At 40.7% G+C, this 18,378-nt stretch overlaps 1 protein-coding gene across 3 annotated transcripts; it reads left to right on the top strand.

The window, feature by feature from the left end:
- Positions 1-1,335: 1,335 nt before the first annotated feature.
- On the top strand, positions 1,336-17,872 carry LOC107779877 (putative protein phosphatase 2C 38). 3 transcript variants are annotated; one of them, XM_016600378.2, is made up of 6 exons: positions 1,336-1,522; positions 1,703-1,729; positions 1,813-2,427; positions 13,807-14,189; positions 14,310-14,546; positions 17,305-17,872. In XM_016600378.2, the coding sequence occupies exons 3-6, from the start codon at positions 2,088-2,090 to the stop codon at positions 17,515-17,517; spliced, it is 1,173 nt and encodes a 390-aa protein (XP_016455864.1). In that variant the 5' UTR covers positions 1,336-1,522; positions 1,703-1,729; positions 1,813-2,087; the 3' UTR covers positions 17,518-17,872. The 3 variants fall into 3 exon arrangements, with proteins under 3 accessions (XP_016455864.1, XP_016455865.1, XP_016455863.1); XM_016600379.2 differs by lacking the exon at positions 1,703-1,729 and having other exon boundaries at positions 13,822-14,189; XM_016600377.2 differs by lacking the exon at positions 1,703-1,729.
- Positions 17,873-18,378: the final 506 nt, after the last annotated feature.

Genomic DNA, 18,378 nt, shown 5'->3' with positions numbered 1-18,378 from the left:
AAGAATTAAAGAAATGGCGGCGGAGCAGTCACCGGAAAAGATAGAAATCCGAAATGTTGGTCGCAAGAACTTGAAGAAATGGAATTGAATATACCTACAAAACACAACCATAATGTTATTGCATGCATATAGCTAAAGTTTAGAGTAAAATGATTAATAAAAAATTTGGATTAAAAAGTGAAAAACATCTTAACAAAAGCATAACATGAAATACAGACATACATGAAGGAAGTTAATATAATAACCCGTTTGGCCAAGTTGCAAAAATCAGCTTATTTTAAAAAGTGATTTTTCTTAAAAAGTGCTTTTCTCAAAAGTACTTTTGGTGAGAAGCAATTTGTGTTTGACTAATTAATTTGAAAAGCGCTTCTGAGTAGTAATTAGTGTTTGACCAAGCTTTTAAAGGCTACTTCTAAGTGTATTTTTCTCAAAAATATTTTTCAAAAAAGTGCTTTTGAAGAGAAACTACTTTTTTCTGCTTCTCTAAAACTATTTTTGCTTCTCCTCAAAAGTAATTTTTTTTCTTCCAAAAGCTTTGCCAAATACATCAACTTTAAAAAAATGCTTCTAGGATTGAAGAAATTTGGTCAAACAAGCTAGAAGTAATAAACCTAACCTACCAATGACCATGCATACTTAAATACAAGAAGTAGACAAACTCTTAATTCAAATAATAAAGAGGAAGTCAAAAGACTTGAGAAAGATAATTAAAACATGACTTGCAATAGAGACTTTGATTTCATTGATTGATATATAACTGAATATTATTATACATATACACATATAATATATGCGCGTGCACACAAAATTAGCGCCATTGTTACAAAGGCATAAGTGAATGTTGTGAATATTGGGATTTTACACAATATAACTGCCATGGAAAATAATATTTTTATATATTAATATATTTGATACATAGTATAAAATATAAAATATATTTTATATATAATAAGTGTATATTTCTATGATTTCTGTTGATGATACTGATATATTGTATCTTTTCGTCTTCTTGAACCAAAAGTTTATCAGAAATAATTTTTTTCTTTTTGCTCGGTGTAAGGGTAGGATCTGGGTACACGCTACCCATCCTGAATCTTATGTGTGAGATTTTACTAGTTTGTTGGTCAAATGTGTTAAAAGGTGCTATGTTCATCGAAGTCTGTGGGGCTAAATTGCTTTGTAGTCCAAACGGTAAACAGAAAGTCCAATATGTATGGGTGAAAAGGGAAGCCAAAAAAACCCAATTACTTTTTTTTTTTTTTTTTTTTGCATTTTTAAAAAAAATAGTTTTTGTGCATCAGCTTCTTTACAACGAAGAAAAACCAAAAGAACACTCCACCCCACCCCCCAACCCCAACCCCTTTTTTTCTCCTCACGCCCTCTGTCTATCACCCTTTTCCCCATTGTAAAGAAACAATTTTCTCTTTCGTCGCAAGAGAAAGTACATCCTTTTTATTTTAATAATCAAAATCTAATAAAGGGGTCTTCCATTGCCACCTCAATTGGGAATATCTGATACAAGGTATTCAATGTAATATCCAATTTTGATATATGAATGTGCAATTCTTTTCTGTATTTGATTTCTTTATCCTGTATAATAATCTTGAAAATTAAAATAGGTATTATTTGTTTTAGTCTCAAATTGTTCAATTTAATGCAGTTTTTGGGTACATCATTGTTTAGATTGTTCTTGTTTATGTAGGTATGCAGATTAATTGTGTTTGCATAGGTTGGTCTCTGTATTGTGCATAATCTTGAAACCCCATTATCTTTTTTTGTCTCAATTGCTTATTTATCGTCTCTGTAATGCAGGCTTTGGGTACATATCATTTATTTAGTTAGCTAATGGTTTCTCGGTAAGCAGATTAGTGATATGCATTTCTTGGAACTTTTCACAAGATTTACAACATAGGTATTTTGATTGCTGGATCATTTTGGGTGTTGCATTGCTTGATATATGTGCAAAGTGTGGAACTTTTGGCAAGCTTTATAAAACTGGGGTTAGGATTTCGATGTAATCTTGGTTTGACAAGTACTCGATTGCTGGATCATATGAGTGACTCATAATAACAGTAACATGCAAAGAGATGGTGACAACTACATGGAAAAAGTTTGTATACCCTTGTTGGAAGCCTTCTATAAATAATGAAGGTGAAAATAGCAATAGTAGAGGAGGAGACCAAGATCCGGACGGCAGTGTTGATGGATTGTGGTGGTATAAAGATTCGGGACACCATGTTAATGGGGAGTTCTCGATGGCTGTAATTCAAGCGAATAACACATTGGAGGATCACAGTCAGCTTGAATCGGGGCCGATGAGTTCGGTCAACACAGGTCTTCAGGGCACCTTTGTGGGAATATATGATGGCCATGCAGGTGCAGAAGCTGCCCGGTTTATAAATGACCGCCTGTTCAAGAACGTCAAGAGTATGCCTTTTCTTCTTTCCTATGCTTTAAAGATCAACTGTATCTGTGGCATTTCATTTGTGACTTACATATATGTGCTTCTGAAACAAAGCCTTATCTTCTACTTACGTACTCTAGGTACTGTAGTGACTATTCTGTACATGCACACTCATATATGACACACATGTATTCCCAATTATGTAGCTCTTTCATAGTGTATTAAATCTTTATTAAATGTGTTATTGCATCTTATCAAAAAAAAAATCTGTTGTTTAGTGTGGTTAGACACTAAAGCTAGGTGTATAGGTTGAGTACTTCGCGTGATTTAGGATGTGTTTCATTCTATGTTGCTCGGAGCGTCAAACTAGGTGCGGGTACCCGATATTGGATTCTTCATCACATAAATTTTAGGATCTAGAGGTATGGATCTGAATGCGCATAAGGGTGCTAGAATACAACCAATAACTATTATTACGACGATTAATACAAGTTATTGAACTAAAATTAATAAAATTTAAACACCTAATATTTTATTCATAAGATATCTCGTGTAATAACAAAGCGTTCTATAACTATATATATGACATAAACCCAAAAGTCAAACCAAATAACGGATCAATCTATACTTGGTCAAGATGTAGTCAAAGCACCCAATTATTTATCATAGCACTGTCAAGACTTAAAAGCATTCTTCCAGAAAAAATGCTCTCAGGCACTTACCCCGAGACATTTCTCTTTCATGAATCCTAGGATTGTACCACCACCCTCCAAGAGACAAGCCTATCGCGACCAAAACCTAGCTAGAATCTCCGGCGTACGACCACCCACGCGCCGTCACGCGCGGCCCAGTTCCGGCATCTTCTCAGCCACACTCCGGCGCGTGAGGCATATCCCGGTCAGATCTCACTTTTTCTTCTTCAGACAGCCTCATCGCGAGGCTGTTCCGAGCCTTCCCGTCTAAGAATATCCAGATTTCGACGACCTTTACCATTTTCCGGCGACAGGTGAGGCTTTCTCCGACCAGACCTCACTAGTTCTTCTTTAGTCAGCCTCTTCGCGAGGCTTTTCCGTGCCTTCCCATCCCAGTTCCTCCTAAATCAGAAGATTTTTTCTATTTTCCGGCGAAAATCTTCAGATTCAGGCGGCATTCTATGAATTTTCCGGCATCATGCAACACCGGAGCTACAAATAGTATTTTGGGACAGCCGAATTTAGATATGATGGACTCTAGAGAGAGAAGCTCCTACTTCTCCCTAAAATCTAGAAAGCTGGAAAACATGTCTTTCATCAAAGCTGCCTCTTGGCCAGCCCTAGAACTTGGGGGAAGATGCCATCGAAAGCTCGACGTAGGGCAAGAGCCGCACTTCTCTCGTTGTTTGAGGAGCACACCCTCAGGCGCAAGGGTTTCTTGGAATCTTGTCTGATTGGGTCTTTCTCCAAATATGTTGGTTCTCCAGAGGCTGTTAGGAACTGGGCAGCAGAGGTATGGAATGTCAAGGACGGACTGAAAATATCGCAACTGGGGGACACGCAATATCTCTTTCGATTTGTCGACAAGTCTCAAGCTTCAGAAACTCTTGTCAGAGGAAACCAGTGGTTTGATGGGAACTTCTTAAAGTTATGACAGATGGGTGGAGCACGATGGGTGTCTCGACCCTCGTTTCCCCGGCAAAACATAGGTGGTCAACATGGTGGGTCTCCCGGTGCATCTTTGGTGTCTTGACCTATTCAAGAAGATTGAGAAAATCTGTGGGGGATTTTATTGATGTTACTTGTAGCCTACACGATCTCTCGCGAATGACGATTATGGTGAGGAAAAGGGGCAGAATCCCTGTCTCCACTGTGGTGGAAGATGGCTACTTGAGTTACAGGGTTTGGTTGAGCCCTGAATTTCGCCCTATATTTATGCCTGTGGTAGTTGCGGAAGAAAAGGGAAGGTCAAATAGAAGGGAGGGGAGGGAAAATCAGTCTCTGAAGGGAGGGGAGGACTCACCAGACCAGTGGACTAAGCCGGAATCAGACGTTAGATCGAGAAGAGACGCGAGGTTTGAATTTGGGAGAAGAAGGCAAAATTTTATCGGGAGGAAAAGACGTGAATGCCCCTGGGTTAGTGATGCGAGCTGGAAAGGCAGAATGGGCCGGTCCCCTTTTAACTATCATAGGGCCGGGCAAGTTTTCAGCAAGTATAGGCATGAGCCTCCACACATGGGCCCATCAACTTTTCCCAATAGAATTAGAATTGATCCCAAGTGGCCCAAATTATATCAAGTTGCGTCTGGTAATGCTCCTAAGCATATGGGAGCAGTCGCTCCTTCTTCTTCTGCCAATGGTGCTTCACACAGTAGTATTTCTTCACCGAGCTCTTAGTGACCTGCGCCCCTCTTCGGCCGCTGCTCCAGGGGCAGCACCGGCTAAAGCTGGTGGTGTTATTCCACGGCCTCCCGCCTCGGATGGACCCAGTTCCATCACCCCCCATCTTCCCCTTTGCTTAGCTGTGCTGAGGTTACACTCCAAGCTCCTTCTTCTGGGGAGATTGTTGCGCCTTCCCAAATTGATGTCAGTGGCGGGCCAGTAATACCAGTTAATATGCCGCCAAGGGCTCCATCTCGATACCCTGCTGGTAATGATGAGATCCTCCCGGCACCTAAACTTCCTATTGCTAGCAATGCTATGGTCTTGTATTCCTTCGGTAGGAGCAAGGAAAGGGTAACATACAGAAGACGCCTACCCAATTTCGTCATAGATTGGAGGAGGGGATATGTCCTTCTGGATGGAGGATAAACTATTAAATTTCGTGAAGTTCTTAGGTGTTTCTTTTGAAGGGAAGGAAGATAGGGTGCTAGAACTGTTGAGGGAGATTGAGCAACAGTCTTTTTATGAAGGTGCAGGGAGGGAGTTGGGTCAATGTGTTAAGCAAAATAATTTAGGGGATGTAGTAGTGTACCAGAGAAGGGGCCGGGTGTGTGACAGGGAGAAAGAGACCTCGGCTAGGGGGGTGGGGAAAAGGGGGCTATTGTTACTTATGGAAGTTAAGATTCTTTCATGGAATGTGAGGGGATGAATGACCCAAACAAAAGGGCCATCATCAAAGTGGAAGTTAGAGAGTGGGGTGCCAACCTAGTTTGTTTTCAGGAGACCAAAATGGAAGCTTTGTCGGATGCGATTGTGAGAAGTGTCTTAGCAGCAGGAAACCAATATGATTGGGTCCTAGCAGCGGGAAGTGCAGGGGGCATTCTTCTTATGTGGGATGATAGAAGCTTGAAGGTAAAGGAAATTAAGAAAGGAGTTTTTTCTTTAGCAGCTCTCGTCAAAGATAGAGTGAGTGGGGTGGAGTGGGGATTTGGGGGAGTGTACGGACCAGTAAGAGAAGGGTCCAAGATATCTTTCTAGGAGGAACTGGCCAATATTATGGGGGAATGGGACATTTCATGAGTTCTAGAGGGAGACTTTAACTCTATTAGATTCCCAGAGGAGAGATTAGGGTGTAGTCTGATTTCGAGGGCCATGGAGGAGTTTTCTGACTTCATCAATAATCACTTTCTTATTGATCTTACTCTGTCGGGGGAAAGGTTTACTTGGGCCAGGGCGGAGGATTCTAACTCAAGGTTTAGAATTGATAGATTTCTGATATCGCCCTCCTGCGATGAGCTGATGCCGAATGTGCTGCAGATTCCTTTACCTAGGCTGACTTCGGATCATTTGCCTATCTTGCTAGATGGATGCAGAGGGAGCGGGGTGCGTGCTCCTTTTCGATTCGAGAACATGTGGTTGAAAGTGCCAAGATTTGGTGACAAAGTGAAAGAATGATGGACAAGCTTCGGGGTATTAGGGTCACCTTCGTTCCGTCTTTCGAAGAAACTCAAATTGCTCAAGGGAGATATTATTAGGTGGAATAAGGAGGATTTTGGGAGGGTAGAGGTTAAAATGATGGAGCTTATGCATGAATTGGGGGAATTAGAGATAGGGGAAGGGGCGAGAGAGCTAGATGAATCTGAGAAAGCGAGATTGGAGGAGGTTAAGAGGGAAATAGTCGAGTTAGCAATAGCTCAGGAGACTAGTTGGCGGCAAGAATCGAGGGCGCTCTGGTTAAAGGAAGGGGATTCGAATACCAAGTTTTTTCACAGGGTTGCGGTCGCAAATCGAAGGAGAAACTTCATAGAGTCCTTAGTTGTGGATGGGGTGAGGATTGAGGGAGAGGAGGAGGTAAAGGGGGCGATAGTGGGGTTTTATGAGAACTTATACAAAGAGGAAGTTAGTTGGAGGCTTACTTTGGGGGAATAGAGTTCAACCACATAGGGGAAGGAGACAGTGAGTGGCTAGAAAGGGCTTTCGAGGAGGAGGAGGTGCACGAGGCTGTGTCGAGTTGTGCTGGCGATAAGGCCCCCGGGCCTGATGGTTTCTCCTTGACTTTCTTCCAGTTCTGTTGGGACACCATTAAGGAGGAGTTGATGGAAGCCATTGAATACTTCCACGTGAATGGTGTTTTCGAGAGAAGTATCAATGCTTCTTTTATTACTATTGTGCCTAAGAAAGAAGGTGCATCTTGTATCAGAGACTACAAGCCTATCATTCTCGTGGGGAGCATTTACAAGATTATTTCTAAAGTGCTCTCCAACAGACTCAAGAAGGTTCTTGACGTGTCTGTTTCGTCCTCCCAGAATGCGTTTGTAGAAGGTAGGCAGATCCTGGATGCTGCTTTGGTGGCAAATGAACTTGTAGATTCTAGAAGAAAAAATAGAGAACCCGGCTTACTCTGCAAGTTGGACCTTGAGAAGGCTTTCGACCATGTCAATTGGGAGTTCCTGGATTTCATTATGATGCGGATGGGGTTTGGGGAAAGATGGAGGGGATGGATCAAGTTCTGCATTTCCTCAGTCAGATTCTCTGTCCTGGTTAATGGTAGCCCGTGTGGTTTCTTTGGCAGCTCCAGGGGTCTCAGGTAAGGTGACCCTCTATCCCCATGCTATTCATTCTAGTAATGGATGCTCTGAGTAAAATGATGGATCGTGCGGCGGGCGGAGGCTTCTTGAGAGGATTCTCAGCTCCGATCGGGGTGCTTAGTGCCCGAAGAGTCTCTCATTTGCTTTTTGCGTATGACACACTGGTTTTCTGTGATGCCGATATGGATCAGTTGACCTGCCTGAAGCAGGTCCTACAGTGGTTTCAGATAGTATCAGGACTCAAAATCAACCTCGGCAAGTGTGAGATTTTTCCGGTGGGTGAGGTTGCTAACATTGATGCTTTGTCTCATGTTCTCAGATGTAAGTTGGGCTCTCTTCCCGCTACTTACCTGGGTCTACCATTGGGTACTTCGCATAAAGATACTACAGTTTGGAATCCAGTAATTGAAAGGGTTGAAAAAAGATTAGCAGGCTGGCAGAAACGGTACTTGTCAAAAGGTGGTAATGAAGTGCTTATCAAAAGCACTTTGTCGAGTATCCCTACCTATTTCTTGTCCCTGTTGCAAGTTCCTGTGATGCTCACAGATAAACTTGAGCGGCTTCAAAGGAATTTTCTTTGGGATGCGGCGGATGGATTTCATATAGTGAATTGGTAGACAGTCACTTCCCCAAAGAAGTTGGGTGCACTTGGAGTAAAAGATCTTAGGGTATTCAACAGAGCTTTGCTGGGGAAGTGGCTGTGGCGATTCTGGGTAGAAGAGCATGCTCTATGGAGGGAGGTCATAGTAGAAAAGTACGATTTCATGGGAGGGGGTTGGAGGACCAAGGCAATCACAACACCGTTCGGGTGTGGCATGTGGAGGAGCATCATGAAGAACTGGGAAGCCTTCAATGGCAACATCACTTACAGGGTGGGAGATGGAAGGATAATCAGCTTTTGGAATCACATGTGGTGTGGAGAGGATACTTTGAGGGTCTCTTTGCCCCACGTTTTCAGAGTTTCAAACCAGAAGGAATTGATAGTACAACAGATTCGCAAGGAGCATGAATGGGGGGGGGGGAGGTAATATGGGACCTCTCTTTTAGAAGGAACATGCAAGATTAAGAGATTGCGGAGCTCCAAGATTTGTTGGCACTGCTATACAGGCAAGACATGCCCCATCCATCTTGTGATTCTTGGAGATGGGTGTTGCGTGGCGATGGTTTGTTCACCGTAAAGTCCTTTTACCAGAATATGTTGGTGAGAGAGTAGGCTACTTTTCCATACTCCTCGATCTAGACTCCTAAAGCGCCCACGAATGTGTGCTTTTTTGCATGGCTAGCGGCGAGGGGAGTGATCTTGACTGCTGAAAATCTGCGAAAGAGAGGAATTACACTTGTTAGTTGGTGCTACATGTGTAAAAGCTCAGGGGAAAAAGTTGATTATCTTTTGTTGCATTGCCTTGTGTCCTTGGGTTTGTGGAGGGCAATCCTGAATCTTTTTGGTGTTTAATGGGTGATGCCAAGCACTGTAAAGTAAATGCTATATAGCTGGGCCGGTTTCCGAAGAAGAAGCAAGCAAAAGGCGTAGAAGTTCGCCCCGTTAGCTCTCATGTGGATAGTTTGGGGAGAGAGAAATAAGAGAGTTTTTGAGGGGATTGAGTCTCCTTTTTCACATCTTAAGAAGTCTTTTATCTTTGATCGCTTTTTGGTACACCCATATAGCCCCTACTTGTGTAGAAGATTGGGCGTCTTTTGTAGAGAATCATGTTCTGATGTAAATTATCTATTTTTTGGTATACTTCTTGTATACGGGAGTTTTTTCTCCCTTTTGATTAATACAATTTACCTTATAAAAAAAAAGTAGTCAAAGTACCCAAGTTAAGTTGACCAAATCCCATGTGGATTTCCCACCCACACCCACACCCACACCTAAATTGCGTCGGATAGGCATGGGTGCGATCGGGATTTTGAAGGGTCCGAGCAACACCAATGTGCTAATGTATATGCCTTAGTGTCCAGGGGCTCTTGAAAAGGGCGTCACTAAAAGATACATGTACGCACACCCTTTTCTTTAGTGAAGCACGCTTTATTTGCACTATGTGTTGAAAAAGCGTACGATAAAGTTCAGAGGGAGGTTCTGTGGAGGCGTTTGGAGGTTTGCGACGTTCTGGTAGCGTACACTGGGGTGATTAAGGATATATATGATGGTGCTAACACTCGGGTGAGGACTGTGGGAGGTGATTCGTAGCACTTCCCAATTGTGATGGGGCTGCACCAGGGATCGAATCTTAGCCCGCTTTTATTTGTCTTGGCGATGGACGTGCTGATGCGACACATCCAAGGGGAGGTGCCTTGGTGTATGTTATTTGCCGATGATATAGTGTTGATTGACGAGATGCGAGGCGGGGTTAATGCAAGGTTGGAGGTTTGGAGACAAAGGAGTCTAAAGGTTTCAAGTTGAGCAGGACCAAAACAGAATACTTGGAGTGCAAATTCAGTGACGGGACTCATGAAATAGACGTGGATGTTAAGCTTGATGCTCAAGTTATCCCCAAGAGAGGTAGTTTCAAGTATCTCGGGTCTATTATCCAAGGTAACGAGGAGATTGGCGAATATGTCGCACATCGCATTGGAATAAGATGGATGAAATGGAGGCTTGCATCCGGTGTTTTATGTGATAAGAATGTGCTGCCAAGACTTAAGGGTAAATTTTACAGAGTGATGGCTCGACCTACTATGCTGTATGTGGCTGAGTGTTGGCCAGTCAAGAACTCCTATGTGCAAAAGGTGAAAGTAGCCGAAATGAGGATGTTGAGATGGATGTGTGGGTGTGCCAGGAGAGATAAGATTAGGAATGAAGCTGTTCGAGACAAGATGCGGGAGTCGAGGTTGAGATGGTTCGGGTATATTAAGAGGAGAAGCATTGACGCTCACATTAGGAGGTATGAGAGGTTGACCATGGAAGATTTGAGAAGAAGTCGAGTAGGCCAAAGAAGTACTAAGGAGAGGTGATTAGGCAGGACATGGCGCTGCTTCAGCTTACTGAGGACATGACCCTTGATTGGAGGGTGTGGAGGTAGATGATTACGGTAGAATGTTAGTAGGTAGTTGAAAGTTTCTCATTTTCCTACCAGTAGTTTTAGTAGCACTCATGTTCCTTCATATTCTTAGATCTTTATTACGTCATGTGGTTTAGTTCGCCTCAAGTATTGTATTCCCTGTTATTACTACTTGGTACTACTTATTCTTTTTCTCCCTCTTTTTCTTCTCTCTTCCTTTTCTATCCTTTTCTCCTCTTCATCTGTTGTTGAAAGTTCCAAGTTCCAACAAACTCTGGCCTTTTTTTTTAAATGCTTTACACATTTTGGATAAGATTAAACAGTAAGTTCTTGTCATTTATGATGAAGGATTAGGTCAAACACTTTCACTATGCTATCATTCTTGTTTATAATGCCCTTACTGACAGAGAACTTTTAGAAGCAGGATTCTGGTTCTGATTATATAAAAAAAGATACTAAAATTACACTTAGGATAGCTCTCTGGTAATTTCTGATGCATTCAAGGCTATGATTGATTTGGGACATGTGGCATCTCTCTCTTGTTGGGAATTACTCCCCTTTAGGTGTGTGTTTGGCTGTTTGCAAGTTGTGACAGAGAACTAAAGTCAGCTCTGTATCCTGGCCATATGGATTACTTGATAGAAGAATGTCCTTTCCTTTTTAAATCACCTGAAGAAAGGATTGAGAGAGGAAATAGTGAATGTTTGATTAGAGATGAAGCGAATTGTGTGAGGTTCAACTATGCATAAATATCTGATCTTTTAGATTCCTTGTCCAAAGATGGGGAAATACTGAATTTGGGTCTTCGTTTCAGTACTAAAAGGCCTTTGTAAGATTTTTGTTCAGCTTTTCCAATAAACTTGCTGCAAGGAACAATTATAACAGAGGAAACTCCGAATTTTAATAGCCATTGCTGCCAACATCTATAAGGTTCTGATGAATTTGAGACGGGTCAATTAATGATGTTAGCAATAATTTCCTTTTAAGATGATATATATCTGTATGGATTAGTTCAAGGATTGCTCGTTCCTTTACTACACTTGATCTTAGCCAAAAGGCCGAGAAAGGTCTGGATTGTTCTTTCCTTTATATGTACCTGATTGGAAAAAAAGAATGAAAAACATAAGCCATGCATTAGAGACGGTACTCATGGTGTTAGGGTCAGCAATGTAGATCTTACATGTGCCTTGTCCACAAATATTGTATTACTAAATGTGAAGCCTTCATGATGACTCTATGTTGTATGACCTAGGGAGAATTGAAGTCTATTATGAAGCATGACAAGTCCCTTTGGTTTAAGATCCATAGGCAAAAATCTTACTCCAAAAAAAAGAAAAATCCATAGGCAAAAATCTAAAAGTTGTACCGAACTCATCCCAGGTCAAAGGTAAAGCACTACAAGGGGACTGGTGGAGAAGGTTCTAGACCATGAATATGTAACATCTCTGCCTCAGCTGGTAAGTTACAAGCTCAATAGCTCGCACATGACTGCAACCCACCACCGCTAATGCCTTATGGATGTCATCCAGAAATTGCTAAGGGTCATCATAGTGTTTACTTTAAAAAATGGTCACAAATACCCTCTCACTGCCTGTTTGGCCTGGCATTTCTATCCCCTTCTTGAGCCAACCTAGACTCTCTCTACTTGATCAGCTGCATTTCATAGCAATAGCTTAATCACCTGGTCCACCCCAGGAGCGTCTCCTGAACGCCCTCTGGTAAAACCGCTGGCACCAGAGCAATTGGCATTGGCACCTGCTACTCCTCGAGTACTAGCTCCTCCTGCTTAGCAGCTCTAGGAGCCCTAGCTCTAGCTGCACCATTCTCTCAATTCCTACCTTGACCATGGCCTCCTAAGTTGCTCGGACACGGGTGCGGATCTAGAGGTCGGATCCTTCGAGATGTAAATTCTAAGGTTCGGGGATACGGATCCTTGTATGGATTCGGTTGCGGGGATCCGGCTAAAAATAATTAAGAAAAATAAAAACATAGAAATATCTCTAAATTTTGAGAAATTTTGTCGAATAATTACATATAGCTTGTAAAGTGTAGATTTTTTTTTATTCTCAAGTTGTAGATTAGTAAAAGATTGATTTCCTAGATAAGGTATGCTATTTTCTTCAAATTTACCCTAGTTTTAGTTCTGATTTCGGAAATCAAATTGTATCTTGTCTCGAATTTTTCCGTCCGGCATGGAAAAATTATTTGACCAGATCCTGTACGGATCCCATGTCCACACCCATACTAGTGTCGTGTCGACATTGGTGCGGCACCTAAACTGCCATGTCGGAGCAACTTAGATGGTCTCTACCTCGACCTATGCCCCTACCTCCCAGGGCTGCTTCACCGCTGCTTCTTCAGATGCAGCAGGAGCATTAACATCTAATCTTATACTGGAAAACTTGTGTTCTCACCATCTGGTATAAGGATAACAACGTTAAATAATCTTAAAAGTTCTAGCGCATGAATACCTAAAGGGGAGAAAACTGAATGGAAGGCACTTCCTAAAATGCCTTGTAGCCTCCCGCCTATGGATGTTGAGTGAACACATCCATAAACTGGACTTTAGATCAAATTCTAGATCCGATAATAGATCTCTTCGCTCATGTAATTCTTTTGTAAGGTAAATAATCTTATGTTGGCGAAATGCACGTGTACTAGCTGTAAGCCGGAAAGTAGAGAACCTACCGTAAAACAATGTTTGCATAATCTATTTTTTTGGGTGTAATAGGTGTTTATTAGATAGTATGGATCAGTTTCTGGAATTTTTGGATTTGTTGGGAAAGATGTAATAGAGTGATCTCTGTAGGTGCTGTCTGCCCTGTTTTGTACTCTTTTTATCAATAATACTTTACCTTATCACAAAAAAAAAGTTCTATACAAAGCTCATCCAATTATCTAGACAAACTGGGAACTCAAGGGTGCACCAAAAGGAAACCAGAGACTAAAGGCTATTCCTCATATCCACAAAATCATTTTCAACCCCTTCAAATGCCTTTTTATTTCTCTCCTTCCAAACTACCCACATAAGCGCTTTGGTTGGGGGGGGGGGGGACATGTTGATGTCTTCTATTCCTACTTCTGAAAACCCAACTAAACATTACCTCCTTTATTGTGCTTGTCACATCACCCATTGTACTCCAAATCAATGCAAGACCACCCACTACAAGCACACTGCTGTATGACAATGCTTTTCACATCTATACATATAGCACTAACGTACATGTATGACTTTCTTCGCTCATGTAATATGTCATAGAAAAGTTTGTTAAAGCCATCAGGCTTATTCTGTAAAATAGGATTAGATCATCCTACTGGTTGCCCCCCCCCCCCCCCCCCAAAAAAAAAAAAGAAAAGTTTGAGGGAAGAAAGCTTCATGATTCTCTCTCTCATTTGACATGTACGCACTCTTTTATACTGTTTGAAGATTACTAATGCATATGTTACTTACTTGACAGCTATTTGTGATGCAGAATTCACCTCAGAGGATCAAGTTATGTCAGCCGACGTTATAAGCAAGGCATATTTGGAAACAGAAGAGGAGTTCCTTTCTTTAGTGAGAAAGCAATGGCAAACTAAACCCCAAATTGCTTCTGCGGGATCATGCTGCTTAGTGGGTATTATATGCAGTGGGATATTATACATCGCAAATGCTGGAGATTCTCGTGCGGTGTTAGGGAAACGGGAGAGGGCTATGAAAGAGGTCAAAGCAATTCAATTGTCTTCTGAACACAATGCGAGTTTGGCGTCTGTCCGTGAGGAACTGCGTTCACTGCATCCTGATGATCCGCATGTAGTAGTTTTAAAGCACAAGGTTTGGCGCGTGAAGGGAATTATACAGGTATTTAAGTTCCATGTTATCAGACTCACTGTAAGGTTATTCATTACACTTATCTGAGCTGTGTGAAGCAGATGATATCAACTCGATAGTATTATTGCTAAAATTTTAATGCACTTGCAGGTGTCAAGATCAATTGGTGATGCATATTTGAAGAGAGCAGAGTTTAACAGAGAGCCTTTGCTCCCTAAATTTCGATTTCCTGGAACCTTCCTGAAGCCAATTCTCCTAGCTGAGCCATCAATATTTGTACAGAAGCTCCTTCCAGAAGATCAGTTTCTCATATTTGCGTCTGATGGCTTATGGGAGCATCTAAGCAATCAAGAGGCCGTGGACATTGTCAGTCGTTGTGAACACCATGTAAGATTGTCCTCATTTCTTTTTGATAAGGAAGAATCTATCTACTTGTTTGTCAAATCTTCTATTTTTTCTAGTTATCATATCATTCTGATTTGTTAACGAGAGAGAGAGGGGGGGGGGGGAGAGATGTTACAAGAGTACATGTAGGTGTTACGATTTTATCTAGTTTAAATCTCTCTCTTAATAGACCTTTTCCTGTTCCTCAATCTTCGGAGAACACTGTTGTGTTATCTGTGAGTTCTCTGTTTGCTTGCAAGGAATCTGAATTTCTTTAGTAAATCTGCTCTTTGTGTGCTTTGAGATATGTACCTGTGTTTATATTTTAATTTTAAAACTAGGACAAAACAAGAAATATATGAAATTAAAAATGAGATTAGTTAATAAGTTAATAAAAAACCCCATGTTTCTTTTATTAAGAGTAGATGCTTGTAGAATCTTTATCTTTGGTGTAGGAATTGTAGGATTGAAAATTTAACTCAGTTCATAGAGTTATGTGATTTCTTGGGGATGTAAAGAAAGTTGCTTGTATTCTGGTGTACCATCTTGGTACATTTTTAAAAACTCCTTTACTTATTAAAAAAAAGTTTAACTAGCCACTTTCATGATTAAACCTTAGATTAATAGCATTTAAAGATGATTTAGATCGCAATGAAGGGAAAAAGAAACAGAGACCTTGCAAAAGAAAAGAAAGGAAAGGAGAGGGATATCACTTTCTTGTTTTTGGTTTTTTTACCTAAAGAGAAAAGGAAGTAGCAGGCATTCCTTGACATTAATACCTCTGATTACAAAAGAGAACTTTGAGATTATGAATTAAATATGTATTATTTTTATATACTTATCAAAAACAATACATATTATAGTCTATATTGCTCGGGCTCTCCGAAAATATTGGCGGGTGCGTGTCGGATCCGACACAGGTGCGGCAGCTGTTTTGAATAGTCTGCGCAACATAGATTATAGTCATAATTTTAAGGTCTCTTTTGGCATTACAAAAACTTTCTACCTCTTGCTTTCATAGAAAAAAGAATTTATTGATAAGATAGCTTGGTGTCTTATCAATATATTTACAAAGAAGCCTTCGATCGTTCACCTCTAATGTGATACGTTCCCTCCCAGCACTTAAAAAGAAGCCATGGCCTAAGACATCACACTTGAAATATCATGATCCTTCGTCGTGACTTCTTTCGTTTGGTAGGGCGACGAAAGGCTACTTCAGCGGGAGCTGCTGTCGGCTAAGTTGCCCGGACATAGGTGTGGGTGTCTGACACTAGTGCGGATCTAGTGGTTGGATCCTTCGAGATGTAAATTCTATGATTCGGGGATATGGATCCTTATACGGATCCGGGTGCGGGGATCCGATTAAAAATAATTCAGAAAAATAAATATATAGAAATATCTCTAAATTATGAGAAATTTTGTAGAATGCTTACGTATAGCTTGTAAAGTGCGTATTTGTTTTGTTCTCAAGTTGTAGATAAGTAAAAGATTGATTTCCTAGATAAGTTATGCTATTTTCTTCAAATTTACTTTAGTTTTAGTTGTGATTTCGGGAATCAAATTGTATCTCGTCTCAAATTTTTCCGTCCGCCATGGACAAAGTACCCAAAATTATTTGACCAGATCCTGTACGGATTCCATATCCACACCCATACTAGTGTCGTGTCGACACTGGTGCGGTACCTAAACTGCCATGTCGGAGCAACTTAGGCTGTCGGTATTGGAAACGTCCAGCTTGTCATTTAGTTAGAGAAAAGGGACCTCAACTTGATCTTATAGAATGATTTTGCCGTATCCAGAAAGCAAATGCGATCTAAGTAAGACACCCTGGAATTCCACTGACACTTCTGCCTTTCCACTTTCCACGAGTCAAAAAATGCAATGATATCTAAGAGAACTCGACTCAGTCCGCTCCTACCGCGCGGGAGTCTCGTCTGGTAGGACTGAACAAAATCTTGAATTCCCGGGTTTCCTTTACCAATAGACTAATTAATGGTGCTCTAGCTAGAGAGATTTTCAAATCAGACTTCAAGTTGGTGAAAAAAAATGACGAAAACAAAATAAATAATGAGCAGACCAGCCCACTTGTTTGATCACTGTAGGTCACTTCATCCCCGGGTAGAAGTGAAATTTAAGTTTTCGTGTTAATGAAATTTTCTCCCCTATATTCTTATCTCTTGCCAAACTTAACCACACCTGGTGTTTGTATATAGCCTTATCTGGTTAAAATATACTGTAACAATTACATTACAATTCAAACTGGGGAAAACCTTACCATCTTGATCCTCTCCTTTCCGATTGCTTCCTTTCTTTCAATCTTGAGCATCCATCAAGTATATTACTCAGTGAAAGCATTTTTTATTTTTGTAATTATTAAAATTGTTTCATTTATTGATACTTGAGGGGTTTTTACCATGATGGTTACCTTTTGGGGATCTAAATGCGATAATTCCTTCAGAGAAATTTTAGAGGTCTAAAGTATTACTTGTAACTTTTTTCCTTTTTGTGGTTTTATTCTTGATTCAACGGGCATCCAGTTTCCACACGTATGCTTATACTTGTGTAATGTGTTCACTAGACAGCGACACTAGATTCTTGCATATTCGATTATGACTATTTGTGCAGTTGAGCATGTAAGTTTTGTTTTCTTCATGACCTGTCTACTTCAAGAAACAGTGATTGACTGACTGTTGGAACTTGCATTAAATTACTGTGTCAGCTGTTTTCTCTACTAAAACTAACATATTACAAATTTGTACAGGGAATTGCTAGAAAACTCGTAAAAGCTGCTCTTCAGGAAGCAGCAAAGAAAAGAGAAATGAGATATGCAGACCTGAAAAGGATAGATAGAGGAGTGAGGCGACATTTTCATGACGATATCACGGTCATAGTTTTGTTTCTAGATTCTCATTTGATTAGTCGCAGTTCCTTCCATGCGCCGGTGGTTTCTATAAAAGCAAGTGGTGGTCCTTGAAATGCCAATACCTTGAATAAGTTCCTATAACCTACGTCTAATCCCTCGGAGTTTATTATGAAAAGTTCTCTTAAAATAGAAAGAGACAGAAAAAGAAAAAGTATGTATAGCTTTGCTCCTTGGGCTATCAGACCTCAGTATATAAATGATAAGTTGATGATTATGCCAGTAAGATGCTCTCAAAAACCTCTGCTGATTGGCATATGAAACTTAGTAAGTTAGGGCGAGACGGTGAGGCTGAAAACTTATGGCTGTCGTTCAGTTTTTCAAGAGATGTTAAATTCTTACAAAATTCGAGTGCTCACAATTTTTTTTTTTTTTTAAAAGGTAACATAGTGCTCACATTTTCTTTTCTTGAATTCAATTGCTTTATGTCGATGTCCAGCTCTGTTCCAAACTTATTTTTGATTCTTTTTAGATGGTTGGAGTAATTTGACTCACAAATTTTACCTTAGTTGTTACATACGTAGGTCCCTGACTCTTGTGCAGCATCTTGGAAGGCAAGTGTATCTCTGTATAGAACTTTCTTATTGCCTTTTGCATAATGGTGTCATAGGTATGCAACATTCTTCTACTCGTGTGAAATGACATGCCATTTGGATGTTAACTTCACAAGCAGTTCTTATCTAGGAGAAAAATAATGCTGTTTTTTTCTCAATTTAACGAGGTGCTTATGCTTCTCTGAGCCGAGGGTCTATTGAAAATAACCTCTCTATCTCCACAAGGTAGGGGTAAGACCGCGTACACACTACACTATATGTGAGATTATACTGGGTTTGTTGTTGTTGGCAAACAACTATATTGCATGGATATTTCATTTATTTGGATGTGCCCGCATCGGATGTGACATGGATATAGATA

Source organism: Nicotiana tabacum, chromosome 13 (genome assembly GCF_000715075.1).
Source record: "Nicotiana tabacum cultivar K326 chromosome 13, ASM71507v2, whole genome shotgun sequence".
NCBI lineage: Eukaryota > Viridiplantae > Streptophyta > Magnoliopsida > Solanales > Solanaceae > Nicotiana > Nicotiana tabacum.
Note: the sequence above shows the minus strand (reverse complement) of the source record. Positions and strands in the feature narration are given on the sequence as shown.